The sequence below is a fragment of the Mustela erminea genome, chromosome 18 (assembly GCF_009829155.1).
Source record: "Mustela erminea isolate mMusErm1 chromosome 18, mMusErm1.Pri, whole genome shotgun sequence".
NCBI lineage: Eukaryota > Metazoa > Chordata > Mammalia > Carnivora > Mustelidae > Mustela > Mustela erminea.
The window spans coordinates 12,104,102-12,126,201 of record NC_045631.1 but is presented as its reverse complement, the minus strand read 5'-3'; the positions used below and the strand labels follow the sequence as shown (position 1 = coordinate 12,126,201).

At 41.1% G+C, this 22,100-nt stretch overlaps 1 protein-coding gene across 2 annotated transcripts in view; it reads left to right on the top strand.

Moving 5' to 3' along the window:
- Window positions 1-247: 247 nt before the first annotated feature.
- The window catches only part of TNFRSF13B (TNF receptor superfamily member 13B), a 35,393-nt gene continuing 13,540 nt past the window's right edge, over window positions 248-22,100 (top strand). Inside the window, exon 1 of one of the 2 annotated variants that reach the window (XM_032321772.1) lies at window positions 248-343. In XM_032321772.1, coding sequence (XP_032177663.1) covers window positions 283-343 — 61 coding nt within the window. In that variant the 5' untranslated portion in view covers window positions 248-282. The remainder of the gene's footprint in view (window positions 344-22,100) is intronic. The other variant, XM_032321771.1, reaches the window with a different exon arrangement.

Genomic DNA, 22,100 nt, shown 5'->3' with positions numbered 1-22,100 from the left:
GCTTGCGGTCATATCAGTTTATACCTCACCCCAAGGCCGGGCCAGTCCTGTCCTTCCCCTGCTCTGCGGGTGCTGGTGGGCAGGGCGCAGAGGGGGCTCCGTTGAAGGATGGCACTGGCGGGGACTCCGAGCAGTCCCAGGCCACCCACCTCAGCTCCTAACACACAGGTGCAGGGCGGGAGGGGGTGCCGCTGATTTACATCCTACAGGTTGGGGGGAAAACCCAGGAAGTGCAGCTCAGGCACTAATCAAATCTCAGGCTAATAATAAACGTCCTGAGTAATGAGCGGCTTGGGCTGGAGCAGGCAAGGTGGCCGGAGCCGGGCGGGCCAGGAAGAGTGGCGTGAGTAGCTGGGGAGGTGGCCGGGTGGGGGTGAGTGGGGGCGAAGAGGGCTCGGCCAGGGGTACCCTGCATGGATTCGATGGGGATTGCTGCGCACGGCCTCCACAGCAGAGAGGCAAGCTCGGGCAGTCTGAGGGTCGCCCCACGCCTCTGCACACGGACAGCCCCAAGTCTGGGGGCCTTGGGGGTCTGCACCTTGCACCCCAGGAGAGGAGCCTGGAGCTTGGAAGATCAGCACATAAGCGGAAATTCCATCCCAGATGCCCCCGACCCCAAGCTGGCCAGGGCACCTCAGCCAGGTTGGCCAGGAGGTTTAAAAAGTATTTTATTTTGAAGCCAAAGTGCGGAGGAGAGTTTAATGCAGCTTCTGCATACATCCTCCAGCTTTGACGATTATCAACATACGGCCCCCCCTTTCCATGCCTTCCGTGTTCCCAGCAGCCCCCCCTGGATCATTTAAAAGCTAATAGCAAACACTGCATTGTTTGATTTGTGGATTCCTCAGCATTGAACTCTAAAAGCCTTTTAAAAAACAAAAATGAAAAAATTAACCATCAAACTCTGACCAGTTTGAAAAAGAAGCCCCCCGCCCCCCAGCCCCCAGGTTCACCTGGGTGGCTCAGTCGGTTAAGCGTCTGCCTTCAGTTCAGGTCACGATCCCAGGGTTCTCGGATCAAGCCCCACGTCAGCAGGGAGCCTGCTTCTCCCTCCCGACTCTGGCTGCCACTCTGCCTACTTGTGATCCTTCTCTTCCTCTCTTTGTCAAATAAAAAAATAAAATCTTAAAAAAAAAAAAAAGAAATAGAATGTCGCCCCCCCCAGTATTACCAAATAGCTGGTCAGTGTTGAGAATTTCCAACTGTCTCATCAATGTCTTTTCCAGTTGATTTGTTCAAATCAGGATTTGACTACGCCCCCATTATGGCTTTGATTACACACTTTATTTTTAAAGATTTTATTTATTTATTTGACAGAGATCACAAGTAGGCAGAGAGGCAGGCAGAGAGAGAGAGGAAGGGAAGCAGGCTCCCTGCTGAGCAGAGAGCCTGATGCGGGCCTTGATCCCAGGACCCTGAGATCATGACCTGAGCCGAAGGCAGCGGCTTAACCCACTGAGCCACCCAGGCGCCCCTGATGACACATTTTAATCTAGAACAGTTCCCCTCTGGTCTCCCCTTTCCCCCCTCCTATTTATTATTGAAGAAGCTGGGTAGTTTACCCTGTAGAATTTTTATCAGGGTTTTAAAGGCCCATTTGAAGGCCCGAACCAGGAAGCATAGTTTGTTGGAGTGGAAGGATCCAAGTCTGTGCTGCGCAGAGGGGACCCCAAGGGTGGGTTTGAGGGGCTCTTTGGGGCCCTGGGTGGCCTGGCTTGGGTTCATGCACCGCTGCCTCCCGCTCTGTCCTGCTCCTATCAGGCAGGGAGCACATCTTTTCTCTGATTCCTTTATAAACCTACTAACCTTGTCCCCAGACATGTCCCCAGCTAAGGGCTCAAATGTATACAATTTCTAAGACCTTCAGAGCAGGCAAGGGCCAGACGCCACCTTGAATCAGGCTGAAACTGCCTGGGCCCCCAGGACCACGGGCCCGGAATTGGTCGAACCATGAGGAGGCACTGAGCGTGGCTGCCATGTGCCCCAGAATCCGCCCCGGCCTGGAGTTCAGGGTTCTAGCTCCCCGGTGTTCACAGACTCCCTGTGTGAGCTTGGATGAGCCTTTCACCTCCCCTGGCTGTGTTTCCTCAGCTTTACTATGAAGAAGAGCCTCTGCCCTACCAGATGTCCCTCAGAACCTCGAAAGGGCTTTGAACCTGCCAAAGCCCCTCTTGAGGAGTCCCAAGCAAAGGCTCGGAGAAGGGCTGCAGTTAAAAAAGCTTTGGGTTTCTTTAATCTGGCATTTTCCGAACTAATGTGACCACAGACGTCTTTCTCGGTACAGAACCTCTTAAGCCAAGCACACGAGGAATCCCAGGCAGAGGGGTCCGACCATCATCCCCCTGGCTGCTCTTGGGTCTCAGGGTGCAGGAGGCCGGGGGTGTGAGCCTGGTCCTCAAAACCAGGTGTGCAAGGGGTTCTCTCTTCTTCCCTCTATGTCAACAGAAGTTTCTCGAGGTTCTATTCTGCCTGGCTGGTGTCAGTCTTGGGGTTTTCCTGGCTCTTTGGGGGGTTGGATGATGGTTCTGGGATTTTCTGTAGATCCAGGTCACGGTGGAGGAGTGGGGAGCAGGCATGGCACCATTGGGTCCCCGTCAGGTCCCACAGCTTGGTGGCACCCAGACCACGAGTATGTCTCAGAAGCTCTCTAGGGCTGCCCTGTCCAATCTAACCCAGAAGCCCCCCACCCATAACTTCACAGTGTGCTGGGGCGGCAGCATCGCCCTCCTTCTCCTCCCCCCAAAAGAGGGAGGGGTCAGAGTCCTCTCTAATTTGGTTTGATCCTTTTGTATTTTCAATTTGTGTTTTGAGTAGATGGTGGTCACACAGCGGAAGTACAGAAAGTATAAAAAGGTAGACAATATGAAGTCTTCCTTCTCTCCGTCCTTCAGCTGCCTACTTCCTGCCTCCCTGGAAGGAAATAGGCTTAACTGCCGTATCCTTTACACATCACACAGTTTACCCCGTTAAAGTGTGCGAGGCAATGATGCTGAGTGTGTTTGCAGACTGATGCAATCAGCACGATGATCTAATTTTAGGACATCTTCATCACCTCACACTCTCCATTCCTCCCCACCCCAGGCCTTAGGTTATCACTAATCTGCTTTCTGTCTCTACAGATTTGCCTGTATTTTTCTTTTTCTTTTTTTTTTTAAAGACTTTATTTATTTATTTGACAGACAGAGATCACAAGATCACAAGTAGGCAGAGAGGCAGGCAGAGAGAGGGAGGAGGAAGCAGGCTCCCTGCTGAGCAGAGAGCCCGATGCGGGGCTCGATCCAGAAACTCTGGAATCATGACCGGAGCCAAAGGCAGAGGCTTAACCCACTGAGCCACCCAGGTGCCCCAGATTTGTCTGTATTTTTCTTAAAAAGATTTCTTTATTTATTTGGGGAGTAGGGCAGAGAAAGAGGGAGAGAGAGAATCTCAAGCAGATTCCCTGCTAAGCACAGAGTCAGACACAGGGCTCCATCCCAAGAGCCTGAGCTCGAAACCTGAGCCAGAGTCAAGAGTCAGCCACACAACCGATTAAGCCACCCAGACACACTTAAGCTCCTGTTTTGGACAACTTTATAAAAATCGAATGTGGTTTTATCCAATTGGGGCACCTGGGTGGCTCAGTCATTGGGTGTCTGCCTTCACCTCAGGTCATGATCCCAGGGTCCTGAGATCAAGCCCCACAACAGGCTCCCTGCTCCCTCCTCTCCTACTCCCCCTGCCTGTGTTCCCTCTCTGGCTGTGTCTCTCTCTGTCGAGTAAATAAAATAAAAATCTTAAAAAAAAAAATCCAATGTGGGGCACCTGGGTGTCTCAGTGGGTTAAGCGCCTGCCTGCCTTTGGCTCGGGTCATGATCCCAGGGTCCTGGGATCGAGCCCCACATCGGGCTCCTTGCTCAGCAGGAAGCTTGCTTCTCGTTTTCCCTCTGCCTGCTGCTTCCCTTGCTTGTGCTCTCTCAATCTCTCTCTGTTTCTCTGTCAAATAAATAAATAAAATCTTAAAAAAAAATCCAATGTGGTGTTTTGCAAACTGCCTTCTTCCTCCTAGCATGATGTTTTTAAGCTTCATTCATTTTGTAGTATATATCAGCACTTTTTTCCTTTTTATGGCCCAATAATATTCCATTTAATAGATATACCACATTTTACCCATTCATCAATTGATGGACATTTGGGTTGTTTCTGCTTTTTGGCTATTATGAATAATGCTGCCATGAACACTCGTGTTCAAGTATTTGGGTGGACATGTTTTCATTTGTCTTGGAGCGGAATTGCTGGGTCTTAGAGCAATTCTCTGCTTAACACTTTGAGGAACTACCAAACTGTTTTCCATGGTAGCTGTACCATTTGATACTCTTGCTTCCTGTATGAGGGTTCTAGTTTCTCCACATCCTCAGGAACACGTGTCATTATCCCTTTGTTCATTACAGTCATTTTAGTACGTATGTCAGTGTGGTTTTGATTTGCATTTCCCTATTGACATGTGATGTTGACCATCTTTTCATGAGCTTAGTAGCCATTCACATTATCTTTTTGGAAAAATGACTAACTCCTTAACCTATTTTTAAATTGGGTTGTTTTTCACTATTCAATTATAAGCATTCTTTTATATATTCTGGATCCTCCAACATATATATGGTTTGCAAATATTTCCTCCCACTCTGTGGATTGTCCTTTTATTTTCTTGATAGTATTCTGTGAAACACAAACGTGTTTAATTTTGATAAAGTCCAATCTCTCAATCTTCTCTGTAGCCATTTATGCATTTGGTGTCATTGCCTAACCCCAAAGCATGAAGATTCACTTGTTTTCTTCTAAATTTATCATTTTAGCTCTTACATTTAGATCTATGATCACTGGGAGTTAATTTTTGGGTATGGTGGGAGGTAGGAGTCCAAATTTCCTTTTTTTTTTAAAGAAAGGATTTATTTATTTATTTGAAAGAAAGATCACAAGTAGGCAGAGAGACAGGCAGAAGGAGAGAAGGAAGCAGGCTCCCCACCAAGCAGAGAGCCCGATACAGGGCTTGATCCCAGGACCCTGGGATTATGACCTGAGCTGAAGGCAGAGGCTTTAACCCACTGAGCCACCCAGGTGCCCTAGGTGTCCAAATTTCCTGTTTTACACATGTCTATCCTATTCTCTCAGCAATCTTTGTTGAAGACTATCCTTTCTCCCATTGAGTTGTCTTGAAACCCTTGTTGAACATCAATTGACTATAAATGTTAGGCTTTATTAATGGACTCTCAATTCTATTCCATTGGTCTATGGTTATCTTTATGCCAGTACTACACTGTCTTATTTATTATTGCTTTGTAGTAAGTTTTGAAATTGAAAACTGTCTCTTCCAACTTCCAAAAAAGTTCTTCTTTTTTGAGATTGCTTTGGCTCTTCTGGGTCTCTTGCATTTCTATATGATTTAAGGATCAGCTTGTCAAATTCTGCAGAAAAGTCAGCTGTGATTTTTTTATTAGGATTGCATTGACTCTGTAGAATAATTTGGGGAATATTGCCATTTTAACAATATTAAGTCTTTCAATCCATGAATATGGGATGTCTCTCCATTTATTTAGGTTTTTTAAGATTTCTGTCAAAAAAATTTGTAGTTTTCAATGTACACAAGTTTGGCACTCTTTTGTTAAATTTATTTCTAAGATTTTTATTTAAAACACCATTTTTTTTGTTTCTTGTATTTCTTTATAATGTTTCTTTGTATGTATGCTAACACTTAACAGATTTGAACTTTCCCCCTTTTTGCAAAAAGGAAGGAAGGAAGGAAGGTAGGTCCGACCCTATGAACTATGCTGTTATGTACAGTATTTTTGTTTTTGTTTTTCCACATAATATATCTTAGAGTTCTTTTCATAGCAATATACAAAGAGCTTCGTAATTCTTTTTTTAGAGATGCATGTAGTCCTGTATATAAGCATACTATAATTTACTCATTCAGTCCTCTATTGATGAGCATTTCGGTTTTTACCAATCTTCTGCTATTACAAACATTGCTGCAGTGAATTTATTATTTCACACTCTGGGATAAATCCCAAAGTTTAATCACTGTATCACTGGTAAATGCATCAGTAATTTTGACAAATGTTGCCAAATTGACCTCCACGAGGGTTATCCCTACCCACCCCTGCCTACTTTCCATACTGAACTGGAGTGCCAGTTTCCTCATGACTTTGTCATTAGAAGGTATTATTAAGCTTCTGGATTTTTAAGTCCATTAAAGGGAAGATAGTATCAGCATGGTTGTCTTTGGAATGAACCAGACATCTTTATGATGTTTTTCCCTGTCTGTGAACTGTCCACTGTGTTTGCTCAGTTTTCTATTGGGTAACTGGCTTTTCCCCTTCTATTTACAGATATGAACTGCAATGTTTTGTTCTCACTTTCTATTTGCCTTTAGACTTTTCTGAAGGCATTCTTGGTCGTGTTTGGGGTTTTTTTGTTTGCTTGTTCTGTGAAGTCTATTTTATCAGTCTTGTCTTTTACGGATTTTGGATATGGGGTCATAGTTAGAAAGGCCTTTCATACTCCAAGGTTACAAAGAAATATCAGGGCATTTTTTTTCTCTAGAACTTTTGTAATTTTATTCTTTTTCACACTTAAATCTTTGGGCTGGTGGTTTTGTTTTTGTTATATATATATATATATATACACACACATATATGTATATGTGAAGTTATTTACATAGATACATACACATGTATATATGTGTATATGTGTGTGTGTGTGTATAAATATATATATATGAAATTATTTCCTGTGCTGGTTTCTGGTCCACTTACTTTGTCTATTCCAGGAATCCTCTCCCCTAAGTTTTAAAAGCAAAAGCCAAGATTTTTGCTTTTCCCTCTCTCCACTCCAGGACACTTCTGCCCTGAGTCCTACTTGAATGGAGGAAATGCAGGCAGGAGAGGGGGAAGAGTAAAACTTGAATATTGTCCCAGCCCAGCTGCCTATAACACAGTGCAAAAATGGAGACTGCTTTTCATTCCACAAATCTTTACTGAGGACAGCAATGTGCAAGGTCATTTATGAGCATTTATCAAGGACCTACTATGTCCTGGTATTATGGAAAGCACAGACTCAGAGATGAATGAGACAGTGAAATGAGGCAGAATGGCTACACCTTCAAATGTAAGTTACAAAACAAGAAATATGACCAGGTAGACATGCTCAGACCACAAGGTCATCCAGGAAGACACATGTGAGACAGCTCAGAGGAGAGGAGAGGCAAGAGGATAAGACAGGTATGGGGGCAAGTGTTTTTAGAAAATTATGATGCTTAAGCTACAAGTTGAGGCTGCGGGAGAAGTTCCCAGGCCTGGAGGGCTAATTCGAGGATATACCATTATTAATAAAAATATTCTATCATTATAAGAGATTCTATGGTTTTATATTACTATAAAATGATTATAATTGTGACTATAATTAATCCATTATATTTTATACCACTTGTATCAGACAAGTAACCAGCACTTGGCAGCTGTGTCTCAGACCAGTTACATGCATGTCACATACACATCCTTGCGAGAACTTTCTCTGCAGAGGAAAGCCAATATCCTCCATTTTGCAGATAAGGAAAGCTGAGGTTGTGTGCTGTTTCCCAAGGTGATTCAGTGGTGAGTTGTGGTTTCCCCACCACACGTACTTTGGTTCTCTCAAAGTTCAGCCACTGAACTGTGGCAAATCAATTTTCAAAATGAGCTAACAGGAGGCAAAAATTATAATAGGTAGAAATGGTCATCCCCTTTTTATAAACCAAAACTGAGAAAGTGACTTGACTAGGATTCCCAAGACCCAATTTAGTTCTGACTTAAATCCTGTGTGGGGACAGTGGGCTCACCACCCTGAGAATCTCTGAAAGGTAGTTTGGGGTGGGGGCTGGCTGAGGTCAGTCTCCAACCTGTATTCAGTATTTCAGAAGAGCCTGGTAGGAAATCAGTTACAATGAACTGAAATGAAAAGCCACCTTCTCATTCCCTTCTTTGTCTCTTCCCATCACCTTGTCCTCTTACCTCTCCCACCACCCCAACCCCTCTACCTCCTCTTCCTTCTTCTTCATGTAAATAAAAGCGAGGTTGTAAGTGGTCATTGCCTGTTCTCCTGCGGGTGCCCCAGGTGTCAGGCTGTGACCTCCTCCGGGACACGCACCCCATCTCTTCACATTGGAATCCCCTCCTGACCTCACCCCACCGGTGACAGCCTAGCTCAAAGCCCCCAGTTCACATTGTGTTTACTTAAAGACTGGATGAGAAATTCCTCCCGTCTTGAAGTTGTTTTTGTCCTTTCTTTTCAATTCAAGATTTTTTTGACAAAACTGGAAAGAGTCAGAAGGAGGACCTGAGATTTTACATCCCTCCTGTTCCTTTCTCATGGGGATGGGACTCTCTCCCCACCATAGAGAGAGATATGGAGTTGTCTTAGACCCTTAGGCAGGAATTTGCCCTTTTATTCTTCCCTTGACTCAGGCCCAGGCCTTGGCCAGCACAGTACTCCATATTGCAAGGAGTGGCAGTATTAATAAGGGCAATAGCTCAGAAGGTTAACCTTTTACTAATAGCCCAGTACGATGCCAGGCAAAGCAGCTGCCATGCATGAAATGTTCACATTGGCCATATAAAGTAAATAATAATATCCCTATTTTACAGATGGGGACACTGGGGTTCCAGGAGGTGACGTTCTGCCCAAGACCACAAAGTTAGGAAGTGCTGGGCCCGGGATACATAGTCCAGTGGTTCCCAGTCCTTGCTACCTGATAGCTTCACTGGGCTCACTCTCAAAGAGTCTCAGAATATAATAGGCATACAGTGCTAGTTCTTGACTTTCCAATTTTATATACTATGTATTAACTTCTTACATTGTAAGACAAGAACTCAATTCTTACATCACCGTCTGTGTCCGCACAACCTCTCCTCCACCCAGTCTCCCAGAGCCCTGCCTTTAGTTAGACCCATGGAGACTGTGAGCCCGTCTGATACAGACAATGGAGCTGACCGGATGATGGATGGAACAGCAACAGCAGTGTACTCAGCCAGCCTGGCACATTGTGTGGTTGAATCCATCAACACCACAAATGCCTTTGGATCCCTTCAGCCAACCCAGCTGTTCAAGGATAGACTGCTCTCTTTGCTGTCGGCTAATCAGTTGCCCCCAAATGTAAAATGCTCTAGAGTTCTGTTCTTCCTTTTATTCATCCTCTCTTGTAAGTCCCAGTATTGCCTTTGTTCATTGACAGTGGTCTAATGGCTATCTCCACTCACACAAATGCGTAACATTTGTTACTCATAATTCAAAGTCTCTGAGTTACTCATGGACTGTTGCTCACACATTTATGATGTTGTGGATTTTGTTCCCAGCGGAACCATACGGGTTCTATGATTTCCCTGGGCTTGATAGCGCCTCAGTTTTCTCTGTGCGTATCAGTAATTTATCCGCAGCTCTGTGACAAGCTCAACCTGTCAGTTGGCCAAACATACTCACTTGTCTATTATTTCAACGTTTTCATTGGAGACCTTTCTTCCCTCTTTTCTTTTTTAGCTGGGAGAGGATTCCCTCTAGGCCTATAAATGCTGTCCCCAGAGACTTCTTTCATCATCATTCTGAGAATTTTAACTTCATCTCTTTGCTGAGATGGAGCCACTCTTTCTCCCCCTCTCCTCATTGTTTTGTTTACTCCCTACATTTGATGGAGCATATCCCCCAGTAGCTCACCAGGAAATGGTGCATGGATGGAAGATAAACTTTTTTTTTTTTTTTTAAAGATTTTATTTATTTATTTGACAGACAGAGATCACACGGAGGCAGAGAGGCAGGCAGAGAGAGAGGAGGAAGAAGGTTCCCCGCTGAGCAGAGAGCCTGATGCGGGGCTCTATCCCAGGACTCTGGCTGGGATCATGACCTGAGCTGAAGGCAGAGACTTCAACCCACTGAGCCAGCCAGGCGCCCCAAGATAAACGTTTTTGAGACTTTGTGTGTCTCATAACATCTTTATTTGACCACATACTTGATTAATAACATGCAGTGTTCTAGACTGAAAATATTTCTCTTTTTTTTTTAAGATTTTATTTATTTATTTGACAGAGAGAGATCACAAGTAGACGGAGAGGCAGGCAGAGAGAGAGATAGAAGGAAGCAGCCTCCCTGCTGAGCAGAGAGCCTGATGCGGGCCTTGATCCCAGGACCCTGAGATCATGACCTGAGCCGAAGGCAGTGGCTTAACCCACTGAGCCACCCAGGTGCCCTAGACTGAAAATATTTCTATCATAAATTTGGAGCATTGTTCCCTATCTTTTCCTTCTGGTTTGCTTTTTGTGTGTGTGTGTGAAATATACAGAATAAAATTTAGCATTTTAGTCATTTTTAAGTGTACAACTCAGTGGTGTTAAGTACACGCACAATGTTTTGGAACCATCACCACTATCTACCCAAAACTTTTCATCCTCCCAGTTCCCTTCCCCACCCCCAGTGCCTGGTAATCTCTAGTCTGCGTTCTGCCTCTGTGAACTTGCCTGGTCTGGGTCCCTCACTCAAGTGGAATCATATAATGTTTGTCCTTTTGTGGCTGGCTTATTTCACTAAGTATAAGATCTAGAAAGTTCTTCCATGTTCCTCCATGTGCCAGTGCTTCACTCATTTTAATAACTGGATAATATTGCAGTGTACATAGCTCTTTTTACTTATTCTTTCATCTAATGATAAACACTTGGGCTTTCCACATTTTGGCTATTGTGAATAACGCTGCTGTGAACGCTGGTGTACAAGTGTCTGTTTGAATCGCTGTTTTGAGTTCCTTGCGGTGTATTCCTAGAACTGGAATTGCTGGGCCCAACGTTAGCTCCGTATTTAACTTTTTGAGGAACTGCCAAATTGTTTTCTATTGTGGTTGCCACCTTTTGCATTCCCATAATCAATACATGAGGGGTCCGATTCCTCCATGTTCTTGTCAACACTTGTTATTTTTCCCTTTTTTGAAAATAGCCGTTCTAATGAACATGAATGAACATATCTCACTGTAGTTTTGATTTGAATTTCTCTAATGACTGATGATGATGACTATTTGTATATGCTTATAGGCCATTTGGATGTCTTCTTTGGGAGAAATGTCAATTCAAGTATTTTGTCCCTTTTGGCTTGACTCGTTTCATTTTGGTTCTTGAGTCTTGGTAGTTCTTTATATATTCTGCATATTAATCCCTTTTGGGGATTTCATTTTGGTTCTTGAGTCTCAGTAGTTCTTTATATCTTCTGCATATTAATCCATTATCAGAGATATTTGCCCCCATTCCGTGAGCTCCCATTTTTCACTCTCTTGATACGCACAGAAGTTTTAAATTTTTATGAAATCCAGTCTATCTAGGTGTTGTATCAAAAGTGTCATGGCCAGATTCAATCCGTGAAGACCTTCCCCTCTTTTCTTCTAAAAGTTTTATAGTTTCAGCCTTAACTTTAGGTCTCTGATGCATTTTAAGTTAATTTTTGTATATATTGTAAGGTAAGGGTTCAACTTCATTCTTTCACATGTGGATATCCAGTTTTCTCAGCACCATTTATTGAAGATTGTCCTTACCCCACTGAAATATTTTGGACCCCTTTTGAAAGTCAATGGATTGTTTCTGTGAGAGTTTATTTCTGGTCCATTTCTGTACCATTCCACTGTTCCAGGTGGCCGTCATCATTCCGGTATTATACTACTTAACCGTTTACTTTAGCTTTGCAATAAGTTTTGAAATCAGGAAGTGCTGGTCCTTCAACCCATCTTTTTAAAAAATTTTTACTTTTTAAAAAGATTTTATTTATTTATTTGGCATATATATATAGAGAGATCACAAGCAAGGTAAGCAGAGAGAGAGAGGGGGAAGCAGGCTCCCTGCCGAGCAGAAAGCCTGATGCAGGGCTTGATCCCAGGACCCTGACATCATGACCTGAGCTGAAGGCAGAGGCTCAACCCACTGATCCACCCAGGTGCCCCCCTCCAACTATTCTTATTCTTCAAAGTTGTTTTGGTTTATTCAGGGTTCCTTGCAATTCCATATGAAGTCTTAGGATGAATTTTTGTATTTGTATAAAAAAGTTACTGGGATTTTGTTAAGGATTACATTGAATCTGTAGATCACCTTGGGTAGTATTGCCATCTTAATATTAAGTCTTCCAGTCCATGAACATAGGATGTCCTTGTTTAAGTCTTCTTTAATTTCAGTAATGTTTAGTAGTTTTTTGGTGAATGTGTTTTTGCTACCTTGGTTAAGATTATTTCTAAGCATTTTATTCTTTTTTTATGCCTTTGTAAATGGAATTGTTTTCTTAATTTCCTTTTAGAATTGTTTGCTGCAAATATATATATTTGTGTTTCGATTTTATCCTACAACTTACCATTAGCTCTAATAACGGTGTGTGTGTGTGTGTGTGTGTGTGTGTGTGTGTGTGTGTAACTTTTAGGGACTTTACATATAAGATCACGTTATCTGTGAACAGAGATAATTTAACTTTCTCCTTTCCAATTTAGATGTCTTATTTCTTTTTCTTGTCTAATTGCTCTAGCTAGAACTTTCAGTACTATGTTCAATTGATGCAGTGAAAGTGGTCATTCTTGTCTTGTTGCTGCTCTTAGGAGGGAAGCTTTCAGTCTTCCACAATTGAGTAGGATGTCAGCTGTGAGTTTTTCATATATGGCTATAATCATATTGAGGAAGTTTTCTCCTATTTTTGCTTTACTGTTTTATTTTTTTGATTATGGAAAGGTTTTGGATTTTGTCAAATGCTTTTTCTGCACCAACTGAGATGAGCATACAGTTTTTCTTTTCATTCTTTTAATGTGGTATATTATGCTGATTAGTTTTTGTGTAATGAACCATTGTTGCATTCCAAGAAAAGAAAACCCCACTTTTTTGTGGTGTAGAATCCTTTTAATATAGCTTTTGGAATTTATTTGCTAATATCTTGTTGAGGATTTTTACATCTGTGTTCATAAGACATATTGGTCTGTAATTTTCTTTTCTTATTTTGTCTTTCTGAGGCTTTGGTAGCAGTGTAATGCTGACCTCATAGAATGAGTTAAGAGGTATTCCCTCCTCTTCAATTTTTTTAGAAGAGTCTGAGAAGTATTAGTGTCAATTCTTCTCTTAAGTGTTTCATCGGACTCACCAGTGACACCATCTGCTCTTGGGCTTTTCACTGAGAGGTTTCTGATTACTGATTCGATCTTCTTACTTGTTACATATAGGTCTGTTCGGGTATTCCTTTTTCATGTCAGTTTTTGTAAATTGTATGTTTCTAGGAATTTGTTTATCTAGGTTACTCAATTAGTTCAATGTATAATTGCTCATAGTATTCTCATAATCTGTAAAATCTGTAATAATATCCCACTTTCATTTTTTTATCTCTTTTTTTCCCCATTTTATTTTATTTTCATCATGGTAAGTGTACTGTATAATCCCCATTATCTATTTCACCCATCCCCCACCCACCTTGCCTCTGGTAACCAACAGTTTGTTCTCCATAGTTAAGTCTGTTTCTTGGTTTGCCTCTCTCTCTCTTTTTTTCACCTTTGCACATTTGTTTTGTTTCTTAAATTCCATATATTAGTGAAATCATACAGTATTTGTCTTTCTTTGACTGACTTATTTTGCTTAGCATAATACTCTCCAGCTCCATCCATGTCTTAGCAAATGGCAAGATTTCATTCTTTTTTTATGGCTGAGTTGTACGGCATTGTCGATATATACCACATATTCATTTGTTTATCCATGAACACTTGGTCTGCTTCCATGGCTTGGCTATTGTAAATAATGCTGCAATAAACACAGGGGTGCATGTATCCCTTTATATATATATATATATATATATATATATATATATATATATATATATATATGTGTGTGTGTGTGTGTGTAAATACCTAGTAGTGCAATTCCTAGATCACAAGGTAGTTCTATTTTTTTTTTTAAAGATTTTACTTATTTATTTGACAGAGATAGATAACAAGTAGGCAGGAGGGTAAGCAGGCTCTGCGCCCAGCAGAGACCCCGATGCGGGGCTTGATTCCAGGACCCTGAGATCATGACCCGAGCCGAAGGCAGTTGCCCAACCCACTGAGCCACCCAGGTGCCCCAATAGTTCTATTTTTAATTTTTAAGGAACCTCCATATTGTTTTCCACAGTGGCTGCACCAATTTTTATTCCCACCAATACTGCTAGAGGGTTCCTTTTTCTCCACATCCTCACCAACAGTTCCTATTTCTTGTATTTTTTATTTTAACCATTCTGACAAGTGTAAGGTGATATTTCATTGTAGTTTTGATTTGCATTTCCCTGATGATGGGTGATGCTGAGCATCTTTTCATGTCCCACTTTCATTTCTGACTTTAGTAATTCGAGTTTTCTGTTTTTCTTAGTCAGTTTAGTTAAGGTCTGTCAATTTTGTTAATCTATTCAAAGAATAAACTTTCAGTTTTGTTGATTATCTGTAGTACAGTTTTTCCGGTTCTATATTTTATTTATCTCCACTCCAATCTTTATTAGTTCTTTCCATCCAATATCTCTGGGTTTAGTTCACTCTTCTTTTTCTAGTTCCTCAAGGTGTACAGTTAGGTTACAATTTGAGAATTTCTATTTTTTTTTAAGATTTTATTTATTTATTTATTTGACAGAAAGAGAGAGAGAGATCACAAGTAGGCAGAGAGGCAGGCAGAGAGAGAGGGGGAAACAGGCTCCCCACCGAGCAGAGAGCCCGATGCAGGGCTGGATCCCAGGACCCTGGGATCATGACCTGAGCCAAAGGCAGAGGCCTTAACCCACTGAGCCACCCAGGCACCCTGAGAATTTCTATTTTTTTAGTGTATGCATTTGCAGCTACAGATATCTCCTTCAGCCTTACTTTCCAGTATCCCATAACTTTTGGTAAGTCATGTTTTCATTTTCATTTATCTCCATATTTTTCTAATTCTCCTTGTGATTTCTGCTTTGATACGGCAGCTGTTTAAGAGTAGGTTGTTCAGTTTCCACATATCTGTGAACTTCCCAGTTTTCCTTCTGTTATTGATTTTTAGTCGCATTCCATTTTGATCAGAAAAGATATTTTGAATGGCTTCAATTTTTTAGAACCTGTTAAAATTTGTTCTGTAACCTAATATATGGTCAGTTTTTTATTTTATTTTAAAGATTTTATTTATTTATTTGATAGAAATCACAAACAGGCAGAGAGAGGGGGGAAAAGCAGGCTCCCCGCTGAGCGGAGAGCCCATGCAGGGCTTGATCCCAGGACCCTGAGATCATGACCTGAGCCGAAGGCAGAGGCCTAACCCACTAAGCCACCCAGGCGCCCCTTGTTTTTTATTTTAAAAGAAAGTGAAGGGGGAAGAGGCAGAAGGGCAGAGGGAGAGAGATACTCTTAAGCAGACTCCATGCCCAGTGGATCCCAACTTGATCTCACAACCTGAGATCATGATCTGAGCCAAAATCAAGAGTTGGACATTTAATGGACTAAGTCACCCAGGTGCCCCTATGATGTAATATATGGTCTATCATAGAGAATATTCCATGCACACTTGAGAAGAACATGTATTCTGCTGTTGTTGAGTGTAACGCACTGTGTATGTTCATTATACATCATTGGTTTATAGTGTTTATTTGTAGCTCGTTTATAGTATCATTCAAGTCCTCCATTTCCTTATTAATCTTTTGCCTGGTTCTGCTATCCATTACTGAAAGTGGGTATTGCCATATCCAAATATTACTGCAGAATTATCTTTTTCTCCCTTCAATTCTGTTAATTTCTGTTTCGTATATTTTGGGGCTCCGTTATTAGGTGCATGTATGTTTATTGTGGTAAAACTTTTTATTGATATATTTTGTCCTTCTTTGTTTCTTATAACCTTATAATCTTTGTTTCTTATAACTTTTGCTTAAAGGCCTATTTTGTCTGACAATAATAATACCACCTTGGCTCTCTTTTGGCTATTTTTTGCATGGAACATATTTATCCACTGTTTTTACTTACAATCTCTTTTTAAGATTGTTTTGTACAATCTCTTTATTATTTTTTTATCTAAAGTCTCTTGTAGACAGCGTATAGATGGAGGCTCTCTTCTTTTTTTAATACAATCTGCCAATTTCTGTCTTTTAAAGTTTATTTGTTTTTAACATTTTATTTATTTATTTGACAGAGAGAGATCACAAGTAGGCAGAAAGGCAGGTGGGGCGGGGGAGCAGGCTCTTCACCAAACAGAGAGCCCGATGCAGGGCTCGATCCTGGAACCCCAGGATCATGACCTGAGCCAAGGGCAGAGGCTTAACCCACTGAGCCACCCAGGCACCCTGAATTTCTGCCTTTTAATAGAGAAATTTAGTCCATTTATTTTGATGTGGTTACTAATAAAAAAGGATTTTCTTCTCTCATTTATCTGTTTTCTGTATGTTTTATATATTTTTTGTCTTGCTGTCCCTCCATTGCTATCTTTTTAGGTATCTAGTTAGTTACTCATGTGTAATATTTGATTTGCCTTTTCTTTCTTCTTTTGTATTTTTTAAAGTTATTTTCTTAGTGGTTATCTTGAAGATTACAATTAAATCTTAAACTCATAAAAACTTGATTTGAAGACTAACTTAGTTTCAATAATACACACATATTCTCTTCTTATATCTCTGTTTCTTCCTATTTATATTGTTATCGTCACAGATAGCCTCTTTATACATTTTTAAAAAGATTTTATTTATTTATTTGATGGAAAGAGATGGAACACAAGCAGGGGAAGTTGGAGAGGGAGAAGCAGTCTTCCTGCCAAACAAGGAGCCCAATGTGGGCCTCGATCCCAGGAGCCTGGGATCAAGACCTGAATGGAAGGCAGTTGCTGAACAACTGAACCACCCAGGCACCCCACCTTTTTATACATTTTATGCCCATTAACATAGATTTATCGTCATTATTTCATGCACTGTTTCATTAAATCATATAGGGAAAAAAAGAGGAGTTACAAATCACTCAAAAAGTACAATAATACTGGCTTTTATAATTACCTATGACGTTATCTTTACCAATGTCCCTTATCTGTTTTTATGACTGTGTCTATGTCTAGGGTACTTTCATTTCTGCAAAAAGGACTCCTTTTAGCATTCCATGTTTGGCAGGTGTAATGAATGAGGGTAATGGACTCCCTTGGCTTCTATTTATCTGGAAATGTCTTAATTTTCCCTTCATTCTTGAAGGATAGTCTTGCTGGCTATATAATTCTTGGTTGGCAAATACTTCCTTTCAGGACTTCACATACATCATCCCACCAACTCCTGGCCTCCATGGTTTCTGAGGAGAAATTAGCTGTTAATTGTTTTTAAAGATCACCTGTATGTGACAAGTTGTTTCTCTGTTTCAGGTTTTACAATGTTCTCTTTGTCTTTGTGTTTCCTCGTTTTTATTACAAAGTGTCTCAGTATGGGCTCTTTGAATTTATCTTATTGAGAGTTCTTTGAGATTTTTGAATGTGTATATTTATGTCTCTTAAGATTTGAGAAATTTTCAGCCATTATTTCTTCAAATATAGTTTATGTCCTTTTCTTTCTCTCCTTCTGAAACTCCTATAAACTTATGGTGGCATGTTTGATGAGGCTCCACAAGTCCCCCAGAGTCTGTTCACTTGTCCTCATTTTTAAAAAAAAACTTTGCTTTCTCAGACTAAACAATTTAATTGTTTTATCTTCAGGTTCACTGATTCTTTCTTTTGCCTTCTCAAATCTGTTGTTGAACACCTTTAGTGAGTTTTTAAAAATTTCAGTTATTGGACTTTTCTTCAACTCCAGAATTTCCATTTGTTTCTATTGTTCAATAGATTATTTTTAGAGCAGTTTTGGGCTCACAGAAAAATTGAGTGGGAAGTACAGAGAATTCCCCTACACCTCATACTCCCAAACATGCCCAGCCTCCTATACTATCAGCGTCCTGCAATAAAGTGATACATTTGTTACAAGCAATGAGTCTACATTAATACATCATTATCACCCAAAGTCCATAAGTTTACATAAACATTTACTTTGGTGTTGTACCATCTATGGGGTTTCACAAATATGTATAAGGACGTGTATCCACCATGATAGTATCATACAGATTAGTTTTCATGCCCTATAAAATCTCCTGCACTCCACCTTTTTTTCTCCCTCCTCAAGCCCCTGACAACCACTCATCTTTCTACAGTTTGTATGGTTCTGCCTTTCCTAGAATATCATATAGCTAGAATCACATAGTAGCCTTTTCAACTTAGCTTCTTTCAGTTACTAATATGCATTTAAGATTCCTCCATGTGTTTTCATGGCTGATAACTCATTTCTTTTTAGTGTTGAATAAATTCCATTGTTTGGATATACTGTTGTTTATTCATCCATGTACCTACTGAGGGAAACCTTGCTTGCTTCCAAGTTTTGGTTCCTTCTTTTACAACTTCTATCTCCTTATTCATATTCTCATCCATCATTGTTTTTCTGATTTCCTTTAGTTCTTTGTCCATAGTTTTCTTTAGCTCATTGAATATATTTAAGACCATTGATTTGACATATTTGACTAATATTTCTAATGTCTAGACTTCTTCATTGATAATTTGTGTCAATTTTTTTTTCTGTGAATGTGTCATATTTTCCTCTTTGTATGTTTTGTAAGTTTTCTGAGAACTGGACATTTTGAGTATTATGTTGCAGTAATTCTAATTCTCTCATTCCTCAGGAATTTTTGTATCTTGCTTGTTGATGGCTAGAGTCCATTTGTGGCTTTTTCAAACTACATTTGAAAATGTGTGTTTATTGCCTGTGGTCACTGAAGTTTCTGTTCCTTCATCTCTGCAGTCAGCCAGTAACCTGACAAAGATTTCCTTAAAAGTCTGGCTACCAAAGAGGAGGGGGGGGGAAGTACTGTCTCTTTAAATCTCCATGGAACACTTGGGGTGCCTGCGTGCCTCAGTCAGTTAAGTGTCTGTCTTCAGCTCAGGTCATGATCTCAGAGTCCTGGACAGAGTCCTACATCAGGCTCCCTGCTTGGTGCGGAATCTGCTTCTCTTCCTCTGCTCCCCTGCCACCCCCTGCTCTTGCTCTCCCTCTCTCCCTCTCTCTCAAGTAAATAAATAAATAATCTTTAAAAATATAAATAAATCCCCATGGAAGCCACTTCAGCTGATGGGGGTTGAAACAATTGCCACCAGCCTGTGTGTTAATCACTCACTGATCAAAAAGAGCAAAGAGCAGTCAGAACCTATAGTCCCAATATTTGGAGGACAAGGTCTCTCTTGCCCATCTAGATTCCAGCAAGTTGGACTAGCAATATGACCAGTTGCTCCCACTGCTGCATACATGGGGCTGGAGACTGAGGAATGGTAGTCACCAACACGAAATAGGCTGAAATGCACCAAAATTCCAAAAATTTACCAGTATCTTCATCCAGCTTTCCCCTGCATAAGTCCAGAGTTCCACAACAGTTACTTAAGAGGGTTGCTGCCTGCTCAACATCTGTTAGGTGGAAAGGAAGGTTACTGGAACTTCTACTCTGCCTTCTTCCCAGACATTGTTCTTACATCCTAGTTTCGATTTGAGATGTCCACGGACTTCCTTACAAAACTCCAAAACTCTGTGAGTAACCTGTTTGTTCTCAAGACAGTTTTAGAATCTGCTCTTAATCTTTGGTCCTCCTAAATTTTATGATGATGGGTCATGGCTTGTGAGAATTTGTTATGTCAGACACCTGACTGGTTCTTTGACTCTGGAAGCTATATCCTAGAAATCTGTTTTCTCTGGAACTCCCATTAGTGAACCCTTGGACTTCTTGAAATAATTCCATAATTTTCATATTTTTTTCTCTCCTTATTTTCTGGGAAATTTCTTCAATTACATCTTGCAACCCTCTTACTGATGTTTTTATTCTGGCTATTATATTTATAATTTCTAATAATTCTTATTTGTCTTATACATATTCTTTTTTAAAAGATTTTATTTATTTATTTGACAGAGAGAGAGAGCACAGCAGGGGGAGCAGCAGGGGTGGGGAGAGGGAGAAGCAAGCTCACTGAGCAGGGATCCCATTGTGGGGCTCAATCCCAGGACCCTGGGATTATGACCTAAGCTAAAGGCAGACCTTAAGGACTGAGCCACCCAGGCGCCCCAATTCTATGCATATTCTCTTCAAAAACAGTACACCATTACTTTTCATGAATGTAAAAGTTCTCCTATCATCCTGAGGATATCAGTTGTTGCTGTTGTCACCTTTTAATTTTCTTCTATTCTCTGCATTTTCTCTCTTGGCTCCCAGCATGTTCTTTCTGCCCACTTCGTTTGAATTCTCTTCCATGTAGAGGGTGTGCTCAAATATCAGGTGACATGTGGTTGGTTCTTGGTTCACAACTTAGACTTAGACTGAGGCAGAAACAGCTGCCTCAACTTAGACTGAGGCAGAAACAGCTGATCAGAAGTTCTGGGTAAACAAATGAGGTTGTTAATGTAGAAGCTTTGCTCTCAGATGGTCAAGCAGAAAAGTTGGTCATTTTCTAGAGAGAATCTCCTAGTCAGTGCCTTTAGGTCTTTTCCTTTGGGTCAGTTTTTCCAGAGTCTGCTGATTTCCTGCCAGTTGCAGGATGGGGAAGGAGATATTTTTTAAAACCTGGCCACAACACTCCTTAGGTTGTGTTTTGGAGAGAGTGGACCTTATGGCTACCCTCAGCTATGTCAGAGAAGACCACTAATCTTTTGCTTGGGTTGTCAAGAGGCCATTACCTGTCTGGGGATGGGATCTGGCTGGGGTCAAGCCTTCTTTATATAAATTTCCAACCAGTTTTCCTTACATTGTTTTGCCTTCCCACCCCCAACTGTCAGAGATACTTGGTGCGTCCCATTCCAGAGACTTCCTAGGGTTCTGTGGCTCAAATCATCTTCCTTTTCTCTGTGGGCATCAAAGGGGAGAGATCTTTATCTGAAAACAGTCCCAGTTCACATGCTTTCTGTATCCCAAAAATGTTACTCACATCTGTCCTCTGCTGCAGTAACTTTTTTCCATTCTCTCTCTCTCTCTCTCTCTTTAATTTTATTTATTTATTTAACACAGAAAGAGATCACAAGTAGGCAGAGAGGCAGGCAGAGAGAGAGGAGGAAGCAGGCTTCTGGCCAAACAGAAAGCCCGATGTGGGGCTCGATCCCAGGACCCTGAGATCATGACCTGAACCGGAGGCAGAGCCTTAATCCACTGGGCCACCCAGGAACCCCATCTATTGTCTTTCTCTTTAAGGACAAATATCTTTTTCTTGTCCTTTTAGTAGGGTTTCAAGAGGGAAGGAAGATAAGCCCCTGTGTTTAAGCTGCCACATTAAACCAGAAACCACCAGTCTCTTCTCGCTTTCATTAAAGAGTAAACAAACAGACCTGAAAAATATTTAAAAGGAGACATTGTTGGTGAAGCTAATATCATGAAATCAGGCAGAAAACTGTAGAAAAGTTGATGCATTCATATAATGGAAGACTCAGTAATACAAAATAAATGACAGATCCTTGACAGAGATGTGTCTCAGATACTTTGTGGAGCCACAAAACCAGACACAGAAGTTCAAGAATGGGCAATATTAACAACTTACAGTGATAAAAATCAGAGTAGAGGGGTGCCTTGGTGGCTCAGTGGGTTAAAGCCTCTGCCTTCAGCTCAGGTCATGATCTCAGGGTCCTGGGATCGAACCCCGCATCGGGCTCTCTGCTCAGCAGGGAGCCTGCTCTCCCCCTCCCCGCCTGCCTCTCTGTCTACTTGATCTCTGTCAAATAAATAAATAAATAAATAAATAAATAAACAAATAAAATCTTTTTTAAAAAAATTAATGGCTGAAATTCTTTTTTTTAAAAAAATCAGAGTAGAAGTAACCTCTGAAAGTATTAGATGGAAGGCAATCCAAGGGAGTCCGTAGGGTGCGAGAAATGTCTATAAATTGTACCTTGATGTGGGTTGTAGTGACACAGGTGTGTACATATGGAAAAACTCATCAAGCTGTACACTTCAGATGTGTGCACTTTACACATATCATTGTATGTGTTTCCTACCTCAGTAAAAATGAAAAAGGGAAATAAATAGACACTTATTGAATGATTGCTATTTG